General features: G+C 36.7%; 1 protein-coding gene across 7 annotated transcripts in view; it reads left to right on the top strand.

The window, feature by feature from the left end:
* Nucleotides 1-497: 497 nt before the first annotated feature.
* LOC306882968 (mediator of RNA polymerase II transcription subunit 12-like) overlaps nucleotides 498-13780 on the top strand; it is a 49752-nt gene continuing 36469 nt past the window's right edge. For 5 of the 7 annotated variants that reach the window (XM_079438003.1, XM_079438002.1, XM_079438004.1 and 2 more), the window contains exons 1-12: nucleotides 525-696; nucleotides 1602-1706; nucleotides 5332-5523; nucleotides 5693-5852; nucleotides 6027-6202; nucleotides 6906-7016; nucleotides 8370-8642; nucleotides 8743-8889; nucleotides 8977-9076; nucleotides 10407-10543; nucleotides 11044-11175; nucleotides 11413-11539. In XM_079438003.1, coding sequence (XP_079294129.1) covers nucleotides 595-696; nucleotides 1602-1706; nucleotides 5332-5523; nucleotides 5693-5852; nucleotides 6027-6202; nucleotides 6906-7016; nucleotides 8370-8642; nucleotides 8743-8889; nucleotides 8977-9076; nucleotides 10407-10543; nucleotides 11044-11175; nucleotides 11413-11539 — 1762 coding nt within the window. In that variant the 5' untranslated portion in view covers nucleotides 525-594. Of the gene's footprint in view, nucleotides 697-1601; nucleotides 1707-5331; nucleotides 5524-5692; nucleotides 5853-6026; nucleotides 6203-6905; nucleotides 7017-8369; nucleotides 8643-8742; nucleotides 8890-8976; nucleotides 9077-10406; nucleotides 10544-11043; nucleotides 11176-11412; nucleotides 11540-13780 lie in introns of all 7 variants that reach the window. The other 2 variants (XM_079438000.1, XM_079437999.1) reach the window with 2 other exon arrangements.

The following is a 13780-nucleotide window of genomic DNA, read 5'->3' as shown; positions in this document are numbered from 1 at the left end:
TGTAAAGACATTGAGTTGAAGTGTGTTTTTTGTAAAGAGGGAACAGAGTATTGTCCATTTATTTTTTGATTGTATTTGAATTGCAACTCAAAGAAAGTGATGTTTTATTTTTTATGAGCATACTGTTGACTTCAAGATATGGTATATTGTGAATTTATATATGGAAATATATTCTTCATCCACAAATGTAAAAAAAGTACTCATTTTAAAATAGAAATTAATATAAACAAGAAATAACAAAGCAAAAAACTGTAAATTATTTTGAAACCTTAAATATATGAATAATTTGTAACAATTTGTACTTGTTATGAGCATGTGAATTTCTTAATGCTTTTCCTATTTTATTATTTTTATATTATCTTTGTTTTCATGTAATTTATGTCATTGCCCTCGCATGTTCGTTCTTCTAAACATTGCAATAAAAAACAAAAAAATACATCAAAGAAGCTCTATTTGTTGTAGTCAGGGACTTTTATGTTGTCTCGTATTTACCCGTCATTCTCGTCGGAGCGGAAGCAGCGGGTGAAGCAGCGGAGCTCTAGCCGCAGAAGCAGCGCTCAGGATCGGCCACACACCGGCTGACATGCCGCGGGGATGATGGCTGCCTTCGGCATTCTGAGCTACGAAAACAGGCCTCTTAAACGGCCCAGACTCGGTCCTCCGGACGTTTATCCACAGGACCCGAAGCAAAAAGAGGTAAGACGACTTTCTCCCTTCCTCTGTAGCGACTTTTAATATTTAAATAGCGAATTAAAGTGTGTTTTTCTGGGCTGTTGAGATCAGGCCCCGCCGTCAGCTAACGGCCAATAACAATGAAACCAACGGCTCGGTTAGCTGGACAGAAAAACAACATTTATGCCTCAAATTATCTCGGTTTTCACCTGTGGTTGTTATTCCAGATGGTTAGAGAGTGGAAAGGGTCATTTTATTTGTGAATCCCATCTTTAAAAGTGATTTGAGGATCTGTATTTACCGTGCTTTTATTTAAAGCCCTTTCATCGTTACAGTGCCTTTTAAAAGGGCCTCATAAGAAACCTACAACCCGTATTAATCATTATTTTATGTATTTTAATAAAGCTGTATTACTTGCAAATAAATACTAAAGATGTAAACAATCCCAGTAGCCTGTTAGTACTGTAGTACAGTTGGGATGTGTTTGTTGACAACCCCTTGATTTGATGTGTTTCTCATGGATGCGTTTTAAAACATTTTTGACTATCATGGGTTCGTAAAGCATTTTGTACATTAATTATCTATTCATGCAAAGAAAAAAATAAATCATGCACATGCCTAAAATGCCTGATTAGATGGACACAGTCTCGGTTGTCAGCAAACAGAAGCAACAGAAAATACATATGAAAGTAACTTTGAATATCTGTTTCTTTATATAGAGTGCATCATGTATTTTTCAGCATTGCATGTTATGATTTATAATGGCACCTGCAGATTTTGTCTGAATTCAGTGTTTGATGCACTTTGAGAGTTCATTAGGATGAATGAGTGATTAAGTCTCTGGCGTTTGATTAACCCTCCAGCACAATGAAATGAGAATGCATGCATGAATCATTTAATAACTGAAACTATCACTCTCTCATGGTTAGGATGAGTTGACGGCATTGAACGTCAAGCAAGGATTTAACAACCAGCCAGCTGTTTCAGGCGATGAGCATGGCAGTGCTAAAAATGTCAATTTCAACCCTTCAAAGGTAAGATTATCAGTGCAGAGGTTATCTGCATGCTTGCATTAGTGGTGGGCGATATAGAAAAAATATCCTATCACCATTTAGAAATTTCACGATTTTATCACGATTCTTTGTCATGTTGGTTTTACAAGTTGTCTGAGCATTACAGCCAAACTAGAAAGACAAAGCCTGTCAAGGTAACAAAGAAAAAGACATGGCAGATATTTAGTCCAAAGTGGGCGAAGATAAAAATGTCATTATTTTCTTTTTCTTATTAAAAAATAAGAATAAAGATACACATTACAAATACACATAATATACAAATAAAACAAACAGTGCTTTATTTTCAGGTACAATAGGTGTATTTAGCAATGAAATTGAATGAACGAGTATAAAAATAAAACACTATATAGACTAGGGGTCGACCGATATGTGTTTTTCAGGGCCGATACCGATTATTACAGACGAAGTAGACCGATAACCAATATATTGAACCGATATATATGTCTGGTGTAAAAATGAAAATGAATGTCAAAATTAAGAATAACAAGGGCTCTGACAAAAACGGCCTTCCCTAGTGTTGGTTGCACTTCTTACTCTTGTCTTCCTCCATGCATCCATCTACAATAAGGGTAATATATAAAGAGAGAGTTAAAAGTGGGGCCACTGTATGCTTCATGATTAAGCCTATGAATACTAAATACTACAGCTAAACAGCTTGGGGAAATGTAAGTATTTGGCTTCAGTAATTTGCATGTTAGAAATGTATGTGTAATAGCATAACCTCTCATAATTCTTCATTAATTATTTTCGGTTGACTAAATCATAACCTACAAGAGGGGACTATTCAATTCATCATCTAATGCAAATCAATTGATTAATTTAAAAAGCGCAATGTATATAATAAGTGTAAATAATTTAATTGTCTTCATAGCTCCATTGTAGAAGTTGTGAAGAAGACCGCAACTATTTTAATGAAACTATAACACTAATAGCCTGTTATAGGCTCACTTGGTTCAATAGCCTATTGAAATGGCCCAATTGCCGTCATCATAATCTTGGCCTATGTGACAGTATCTTAGTCTTGGCCTATGTGACAGTATCTTAGTCTTGGCCTATGTGACAGTATCTTAGTCTTGGCCTATGTGACAGTAATTTCCATTAGTTTTCATTTACAGAGCAGTGCAAATGAAGGCATAAAACATTAATTTAATTTATCTTTTAATCAAATGAGAGTTAAACTCAAATTTGGCAAACAAATGGGTTTACTATTAAAATTAAAACATGGAAGAAATAGCGTATTGTGTGATTTGTTCTTTTAAACAAAAGTTGTAATAATTGCAGTAGTATTAGTAAATAACCGAACTTTTATTTTGACAGGTTGCCATGAGGACCTCTTAAGTTTCTGTAGCCTATATATGATATGACGATCGTTTTACTCAAACGAAACAGTCAAATGCTCAAGAAGTAACTCTCAGAGCAGTTCTGGGGATGATGTTCATGTATTTATGTCCTCATTTAGTGACATGGCAGATGCGGAAAACACCGCGAGCGTCGCGCACTTCAGTGTGTGTGTGTGTGTGTGTGTGTGTGTGTGTGTGCCTTTCACATATACAGAGACACGCCGAACATGCAGAATTCATATTTAAATAGTCTTTTTGCAGCTTAATGTTTACAGATAGTTCATATTGTGAGTCGATTTAAGTGTACTGCCCTACTTTTGATTAATTCATCCAAACTTTGACTAATTCCGTGACTCCGCGTTATACAGTAAACGCTGGATTCCGCGATTCCCCCTGCGTTTCCCCCATCTCGGAAACCATAAATAGATAATATTGAGGTTTTTACAACTTCAGTGTAGTGGATTGTAATTTATTGCAACTTGAGCAACGTCTGCTGCTGCCTTTGAGAGAGAACTGATGCGTGAAGCAGCACCAGTTAGCAAGCGCTTTCGGTGTGAGAGCGCCTTTAGTCTTCCACGTTGATTGGTCGGACTCCTGACTCTCAACAAATCAGATGCGTGGTGGGCGGAGACTGCTCTAGGCCACAGAGTGGTGAGTTCCGACAGGCTGCATCAGAGCCAAATAGCGCGTTTCAAAATTAAATAATTTTATCAGCACATCGGTTTTGAAAATGACCGATGCCGATTATCATAAAAATGCTTAATATCGGTACCAATAATCGGTCAGGCCGATAATCGGTCGACCCCTAATATAGACTGATTCCTAAAGCAACTGTATTCAAGTTTTTCAGTCAAGAATAGTGAGTGATTTTTCTCTTTGCGTTTGTTGTTTTGTTAACATTAAATGAATAGTTCCCCCAAAAATAAATATTCTGTTATCTGTCTGTCAATTCTGTCATAATGTTTTATTTTTATACCATCGTTTACTCAAAAGTTGTTTTAAACCTGAATGAGTTTCTTTCTTCTGCTGAACATAAATGCTATTTTGAAGAAGGTGGAAAACCAAACAGTTGCTGGTCCTCAGTGACTTCCATAGGATTTTTCTTTCCTACGATCAAAGTCAATGTAGACCAGCAACTGTTTGGTTACCCTCATTCTTCAAAATATCTTCTTTTGGTTTCAGCACAAGAAATTAACAGAGGTTTGGGACAACATGTGAGTGAGTAAATAATGACAGAAATTAAATTTTAGGGTGAACTATCCCTTTAATGACAGTCGACAGCACGTTTAGTGTCCTGTCCCTTTAAGAGCTGCACGCATCTAATATACAGGCACACATCCGTTTCTCTCTCAACTATTTACTTTCATTTTAGAGATAACCAACTGAGTCTGTATGTAAACCTTGTGTGTTTTGACAGTATTAGAGCAAAAGATAAGTTAGTTGAGTAATCAGGCGCTGTTAGACAGGCTTTTTAGTGCAAATTAAACATTTAACCAGCAAGGCTTGTATGCAAATAATGTACTTTTGCGATCGTGAATAAGTGCAGTGTCCTGTCAGAGTAACTCTACTGCTGTATGTGGTGTTGTACAGTACATAGAGACGGAGGCGCCAGAACTGTATTTGATATAATGTGTGCTGTAGCACGATACTACGATATTTCTTCAAAAGCAGATCGTGGAGACATTTTTATCGTCCACGATCAAAAATTGTCATATCGCACACCTCTAAGTCAAATCCTCACTCTTTTACAAATTGTCGGAAACACAGAACTTCGTATATTTTTGTCGGGTATCTGGTCGTTGTGGTATCCCAAGGAACGAACAAATGGACCCTTACAGATATTCAATATCACAGATATTAAAAAGTGTTTCATAACTCCATCAGATTTTTGTTTTAGTTGTCTGGTACCCAAAACTGTATTAATCTTCAGTCAGCGGAGAAGTCTACTGAGTAAAGCCAGAGAAGAGCAAGATCAGGAGATAATGTAATGATGGTAAAAAATGAGCAGAGTTTATTAAATAATCTTATTTGTCCATGTTTCAGTGCTCAGACTTCATCTGACCCGCACAAATCCAACAAGCGTTATTATAGCACAAGCAATAGCAGTGGAAAATTACTGCTTCACAAAAGCGTGTTAAAAAACATATCAAAAAACAACAAATGGAAAATAATATGAATGGCTAATTAACTAAAGTCTATAGATGGTTTAAATGATTATTTTAAAGCTGTTACCTTCTGTTTTTCAGATCAGCTCAAACTTCAGCAGCATCATTGCGGAGAAGTTACGCTGCAACACATTTCCAGACACTGGCAAGAGGAAGCCGCAGGTCAATCAGAAGGACAACTTCTGGCTCGTCACAGCGCGGTCGCAGAGCTCCATCAACAACTGGTTCACAGACTTAGCCGGGACCAAACCCTTAACTCAGCTCGCTAAAAAGGTTGGCTTTTGCCATGCTGCGGTGTATAAACTCTGAACAGATCACTTGTGCAGATCCAGAACATGACACAAAAACTTCTAAGCATTACTGCGTTTCACATTACAAGGTCAAATGGTTTTTAATCTTGGCTTTTGCATTAGACTAATTGCTGTGTGTGTGTATGCACTAGGTTCCCATCTTCAGCAAGAAAGAGGAAGTGTTTGGCTACCTTGCCAAGTACTCTGTGCCGGTGATGCGATCTGCTTGGATGATTAAAATGACATGTGCGTATCACGCTGCCATAACTGAAACCAAGGTGAAGAAGAGGCATGTCATTGACCCCTGCATAGGTTAGTGTGGTTATTGTGCATCGCTCTATATGCTCGTATAATAATTTGGCTTTACTGAACATGCAGTGCTGTCCTCGTTTAATCTGTGAATGAAGATAAAATGTCCTCTGTTGTTGTGCTGTGTAATTGGGCTTTGTGCAGCAATGCCTCACTTGTTTTATCTGGCTTCTGCAGAATGGACTCAGATAATTACTAAATACCTGTGGGAGCAGCTGCAGAAGGTGGCAGAGTTTTACAGGCAGTCTCCCAGCCAGGGCTGTGGGTCTCCTCTGCCTGCTCCTCCTGCTGAGGTGGAAACCGCCATGAAACAGTGGGAGTACAACGAGAAACTGGCCATGTTCATGTTTCAGGTAGGCGGCCCAGTTTTATTTACAGATGCAGGGCTGTCAGTTTGTAAGTGGGTGCAACAAAGAAACATGGAATTATGTCCCCCAAAGATGACGTTTTTAAAGGGGTGGTTCACTCAAAAAAGAGAATTTCATCATTTATACACCCTCGTCATTAGGGTAACCCATAACTTTTGTTTATGTTTGAAACACAAATGAAGATATTTTTATTTCAAATCTTTTTATTGGTATTTTTGTGACAATGCAGATTGAAATAATGATAAGATAAAGAGTAAGATATTATCTATTATTAATCCCTTCCGTTCATATTAACTCAGATGGACAGAAAATCAATAAATAAATTATAACAAGTGAAATAAAATGCATATAATGAACTATGTAAGTAAATAACAAAAACAAACAGTAAAAAAATTATTTCCCTCTAACAGATGACAATGCCAGTTACAGGTGTCTTTAATATAGTACAAAAAAGGGATCCCAAGTCTTATAAAAGGATTTAAGTGAGCCAGAGAAAATTATATTTTTTAAAATATTGTTTTTATATATCTTCGCCGATCTCCCAACTCGATACTATCACTTGTCATGCCATATTAAAGATATGTCATACTGCCCACTGTTACCATTTATAAGTCCTTTATCAAAAGGGGAGTGTTTTTGTGGATGTTGATGGGATTATTTATTGTTTGTATGTGTACATGTGTAACAGGATGGCATGTTAGACAGACATGAGTTCCTCACCTGGGTGCTGGAGTGTTTTGAGAAGATCAGACCTGGAGAGGACGAGCTTCTGCGATTCCTGCTGCCAATCCTGTTACAGGTCAGTTAACGCTGCATGAAGCTGCATGACCCCAGCAGATCAGCACATGCCCTGACCTTTGTGTTTAAATGCATTACATTTTTCAACTGAATTTCCACATTGCAAAATTGTTTATTGGGCTGATATTTTAATATCATTGGTTTGCTAGTTTATTCATTCAATTGTGAATAAACTTTTTATATTTTCTGTTTTCAGAAAAATCTTTTTTTTTTTTTATTAAGTTTTAGTTTTTCGTTTGTTATTTTAGTACTTAAATATGATAAATATTGCCTTGGCAACTAGCTGAAAAAAAAAAAAAAAAAAATATATATATATACACATAATAATAATAAAAAAAATTATTAATGCATTCAATTGATAATTAATTATTAATAAATGTATTTATTTTATTTCAGTTAATGTTTGAGTCAATCCGTGTCAACTCAACCAGGAGTCCCCGGTTAAAATTTTTGAGTTTGAAAAAAAAAAATATATATATATATTCTAGTGAAAGTAATACATAACATAAATGAAGAAAAGAGCCAAAATATTAAATGTCATGGATGTATATTTACAGAGTAATCCAGTAGAAGAGGGTCAAAATGACCATTTTCACCTGAGATTCAGAGCCAAATTACAGGATGGTAAAAATTACTTCAGAAAGATTGTTATTTTAACACAGATATTGGTAGTCTATTAGTAAAATCTGTTGACTTTAGTAATCTTTGTTGCGTTATATGCCAATAGTGACAGTTCAAAAATGGGGAAAAGGGACTTCTTGAGTTTTTTTCTCCAAAGTTTGCAGGCCTGTAACTCAAAGATATCTTAATACCCTTTTAGATTTAGGGTCTGAACAAACTTTCCTCTTGGCGTCTTCATTTTTAAGGCTCTGTATGGTTCAGTTCCAGAGACACTGGAATACAAATATGCCTCCAGGAGTAAAATGTAAAGCTGTACACATTTTCAGTGGCCAGAAACCAGATGTGGTTTCACTTTGCATTCAGCTGATACTTTTTTATTTTAAAGAAGAATGTCTGATGAACAAATTATTTTGAAACTAGAAATCTACCTCGTTTCCCTGTCAAAACATTAGAATTTCTGTCCGAGTGCCATAAATATTATTTTTCCATAGTTTGTGTGCCTGTAACTCGAGAAGTATTAAAAATATTAATTCCACCCAGTGCGACTCAATGTCCAGTTTGTTAAATTTTACCCATTTTTACTCAAACAATGAACATGAACAATAAAAGTATAATACTTTCAATTTTATCAGAGATTTCTGCAGATTGTCTCCCAAAGAATCGAGTCTGTCTTGACATGGTCGTTTTCAGAATGGATTGTGATTATTTTGACCTCTGTCTTTATTTTATTCAGTACTCGGGGGAGTTTGTGCAGTCAGCCTACTTATCTAGACGGCTGGCGTATTTCTGCACACGCCGGCTCAATTTGCTGCTGAGCGATGGCAGTCTCGGACCAGGTCCAGGTGGACACCCGGCCCACGGCATTTCAGCACAGCAAGGGAACGCTCTGCCTCCGACCCCAACCTCCCAGCCTGCAGGGGGCAACCAGCCCCAAACCCCCTTCACAGACTTCTACATCTGCCCCCAGCACAGGCCCGTGGTGTTTGGACTCAGCTGCATGCTGCAGGTAATGGCAAACATATTCTAGTCATTCCAGCTGCGTTTCTCCTGATTCCAGTCATTGAGTTTCTCTTGACACTGGTTTTATTCTGTTTGTCCCTCTGTAGAGTATCGTGTTGTGTTGTCCCAGCGCTCTGGTCTGGCACTACTCTCTGACAGATAGCCGTAATAAGACTGGCTCGCCATTAGACCTCTTGCCAATCGCCCCCTCGAACCTGCCCATGCCGGGGGGCAACAGCAGCTTTAACCAGCAGGTTTGACGTCTTGATTTGACATGATCTGATCTACTGGCACTTCATCTGATCACAGCACTTCATCTAAAGGAATGTGATGTTTCTCAGGTTCGTGCCAAGGTGAGGGAGATTGAAGAGCAGATCAAAGAGAGAGGACAGGCGGTGGAGTTTCGCTGGTCTTTCGATAAGTGTCAGGAGACAACAGCAGGTGGGCATGAATGAGAGCTTCAGCATCTCAGTATTAGGGCTGGGCAATACGACCTAAAATCAAAACCTTGATTAATCGAACACTTTACCTCGATTATGATTTATTGAACCATTATTTTAAAAAAAATATGTGTGTGTGTATAAAATGTTTTTTTTTCTTTTGCCCTCATAGTTAAAGGTTTGTACTGTATATATATACTCTATTATTACTGGTGGGATTTTTTTTTTCTAATGAGAGAGTGCATTTCTTATCTTTGTGATTTTAAAATAATCGAAGGAAACAAACTATTTATGCTTATTTGTTGAATATTTCGAACAATTGAAATCAAAGCTTGCTTGAAATTAAGACGTCTTATAAAAGTCGCATTTCATTTTTATTGTAAAAAGCAAGTTTCCTTAAAAAAAAAGAAAGAAAATAAATTTTTTGCAAACAAAATAAATGAATATTGCCATGTCAAAAGTAGAAAGTAACCAGTATCTCTTGAAAACAAAATACATTTTAAATAATGCAATGTGAAAAGTAGAAAATAACTTGCATCTCCTGTAAGCAAATGTTTTAAATAATGAATGTAAATCGAATACTGCTGATTAAGAGAAAGAGCATGGCACCATCTCAGCGATCTTGTCCTGTCAAGTATTTACTCTTAAGTTCTTACTGACCATTCACACAGAACATGTCTTTGCATCTAAAACCGTGAGACGCAGCGCTCAGGAATGCCTTCATGTTGCCATCAAATACGAAAGTTGCCATGTCAACCTGCTACTATAAACAAAAGCTCACAATGCTTGCCCTGCCTCCGGGGTCTTTTGATTGGTCCACTGTTTTGGAACTGACATTGATGGGCGACACTGCATGTAAAATTTTAAAGGGTTAGTTCACCCAAAAATGAAAATTCTGTCATTAATTACTCCCCCTCATGTCGTGACAAACCTGTAAGACCTTCGTTCATCTTCGAAACACAAATTAAGATATTTTTTGGATGAAATCGAAAGGACAGTGAGTAATTAATGACAGAATTTTCACTTTTGGGTGAACTAACCCTTTAAATAGTTTTTTAAAGCACCACTCACGTTCGGGACGCTGCAAAAGACATGAGCGCAGCAGTCATACACGTCCGTATAGCGCCGACTACACACACAGTAGTATGTTTTTAAGAGGAAAGTATTATTAGGATTAAAAATGAAATAACCGACATGGGAAAATTACGTCTGTTAGAGGTTCTAAATTTCGGTTTCGATTTCTTTAATCGTCTAGCCCTACTCAATATGGACAGGGCTTGTTTTATCCTGGTTAAGCCTGTGTAATATGTGATCCGCGGTGTGTCCGATAGGTTTCACCATCAGCCGGGTCCTGCATACGTTGGAGGTTTTGGATAACCACAGCTTTGAGAAGTCTGACTTCAGCAATTCCCTGGATTCGCTGTATAACCGGATCTTTGGCTCAGGACAGAGCAAAGATGGACAGGAGGTTCAGACAATTGTGCTTTTAATTTGTTGTTATGGGGTTTCACTGATTTTCAGAGGTTTGGGGTCAGTTCAACAGCTCAACTGTTTTCAGCATTGATAATAATAAGAAATGTTTTTGAGCAGCAAATCAGCATATTATAATGATTTCTGAATGATTATGTGACACTGAAGACTGGAGCAATGATGCTGAAAATTCAACTTTGCATCACAGGAATAAATTATATTTTAATCAAAATTTAAATAGAAAAGTTATTTTAAGTCGTTACAATATTTCACAATTGTACTGTTTAAAAAAAAAAAAAAAATCTTACCAACCCCACATTTTTGAATGGTAGCGTACTAATAATGGACAGTTATTATTATTTTAATCAGACATATAATAAGTGTTGTGATGCTTAGACAACTGTTCACCAACTTTATTATAACAATGTAATAACTATGTAATACTAATGATGTAATACCAAGGTGTTTTGTCTGGATCTGATGTGCTGGTAACTGTAGATGAGTCCAGACGACGATGCGGTGGTGACCCTGCTGTGTGAGTGGGCTGTTTCCTGTAAAAGGTCAGGGCCGCACAGAGCCATGGTGGTGGCCAAACTCCTGGAGAAGAGGCAGACGGAGATTGAGGCAGAGGTGCTGCTGGGAACCATTATTTTCCATTATAAATTACTGTTGGGGGCGATATGCTCAATTGTCATGTTGCCCTATCTTCAGCCTGTGAGGTCGCCGATACATGATATTATCATGCGATATCTTTGCCTATCGTCGATATTTGATACTATCGTCTATCGGCACAACCGTATTATGAATATGGCTTCATTATATCCAGCTGCACAGTTTTCACAGTGATATGTTCCTGTGTGTTTTTAGCGGTGTGGAGAGTCGGAGGTCGTGGATGAGAAGGGCTCTGTGTCCTCAGGGTCTCTGTCTGCTGCCACTCTGCCTGTTTTCCAGGACGTCCTACTGCAGTTCCTGGACACACAAGCTCCTGTGCTCAGTGAGTTCATATTTTAGCATCCGTAGGGTTTTCTTTCCATTTCCAATCCCTGGACTAAGCTACATTTTCACAGCTGAAGCTTCTGCATTACATTCAGCTCTAGAACAAATACAAAAGGAACAACCACATCATTTTTTTTATTTGCACAGATTCTATGCCTTGCCTACAAGCACTTTGAAAACTGAACATCCTACAATTATTAGTATACTAGAAAAAGTTGACTTTTTAAAAAAATTGTAACATTATTTTTTGCTGGATACCCGGCCATATGGCATTGGTCGGCAATGAACAGGCAGATAAAGCGGCCTAAGGAAGCTCTTCAGTTGGAAGTAACATAGTAATATTCCAGTATCTGATGTAAAACCTATATTGAATCGTATAGTAATAATAAGTGGCGAAGGGAAGGAATGCATATACAACAAACTATATGAGGTGAATCCAGTAGTAAATGAAAGAAGTAATTATTTTGAATATAGATATGACCAGGTTGTACATATAAAATGTCGAATTGGACATTAAAGACTCACTCATTTATATTTATTGAAAGGGGAAGGGAAATCAGTTTGTGTGTTGTATAAGAATTTTTTTTATTGTAAAAAATATTTTAATAGAATGTCCAATTTTAAATGATACTGAACAATGTCTTTACTCAGAAAATGTACTAAAAGACATTTTTAAAACGGTCTCTCCTGGAATAATTTTAGATTTTTTATTTTTTTTAATCGTTGATTAAATCTAAAGATTCTATATGATTTTTATCAGTAATATTGTTGTTACTTGTATGTTTTTGTATAGTATTGTTTGTTAAGAAATGTTATATTATTGCAAATGATGTATTGAAATGATACTGTTAATGTTGCCTTGAATATAGCCATTGTTGCTGATATGGCATTAAAACTAGGGCTGTCAACCGATTAATCGCATCCAAAATAAACGTTTGTGTTTACACAGTATATATGTGTGTACTGTATATATAAATACACACACATGCATGTATATATTTAAGAAAGATATGCTATATTTATATAAAAAATATTTATAATATAAATATGCATATACATAGAAATATTTGTTTAATATATAAATGTATGTGTGTGTATTCATATATTAGGGCTGTCAAAGTTAACGCGTTAATGCAAATTCAATTTAACGGTGCTAATTTTATTAGCATGTGATTAACCCAGCGTGCGTTTTCTGTGTGAACCATGGCCTAGCCCGTAGTTGGAGAAATGGAGATGCACAGTGTTGCCAACTAAGCGGCTATGCAGACCCCTTTAGAGACTTTTTTTCCCTTAAAAAAAAAAAGCGCCTAGCGACAAATCTTTTAGGTTTGCCCAAACTTTTCGTTTCTGAGACGCAAGGTCTTGCTTTCCCAGCGTGCACACACACCTCTTTCTCTGCGTCTGCTCTGTTCAGCGCGCGGCGGAGAGGAGCAGCGCTTTCAGTTAAACGGATATTATGTTGCTTCTCTAAATTTACATGCAAGTAAAGCAGAAATCACAGCGCAGCTATTGTCTTTATCTTATGTGTGTTTGATTTCATCAGACGATGGCTCGATTATCAGAATATTTGTGCAGATAAATATCTTGGAAGGGAGCTGGTTATGTAGCCTAGTCTCAATGGGTCGTGTTTCAGTTACTATTTCATATTCATTCCGTTGTCTGACAACAGAAACAGTAAAATGTATATCAATGAAAACAGTTTTGAGAATTTAGCTGCATCAAAATACAGTATGTTGGCACAGAGAGGCAAACAAATGTAGTAATAAATAATAAATGTACATTTTGCATGTTCAGAAGAAGTGAGCTGCCCTGTTGTACATAAATGTTAACAGGTTAGTGTGAGTAAATTGCTCAGTGCAAAGAAAGAGAAGTAATGGGAACCTGGAATTAATTTTTTCATGTGTCTAATAGACTTGAACACGTTCTTTGAAAAACATCTACAACCTTTGAAACATGTCTGCTCTTCATGCTCTGTTGACTATGGTTTCAATAATAATAAACATATTTGCATAAAGCATCCATATTTGTCCATGCCCATGTAGTATTAAAAACTTGAAAAGTATTAATTTAAGGTACATTTAGAACAAATAAAAATGTGCGATTAAGTTGCGATTAATCACAAGTTAACTCATGACAATCATGCGATTAATCGCGATTAAATATTTTAATTGATTGACACCCCTATCATATATACATAATAAATATACACACAAACTGTGAAAACCTAATTTTTATTTTG

Source organism: Barbus barbus, assembly GCF_936440315.1.
Source record: "Barbus barbus genome assembly, chromosome: 17".
Taxonomy (NCBI): Eukaryota; Metazoa; Chordata; class Actinopteri; order Cypriniformes; family Cyprinidae; genus Barbus; species Barbus barbus.
This window is presented reverse-complemented; position numbering and strand designations above follow the sequence as displayed.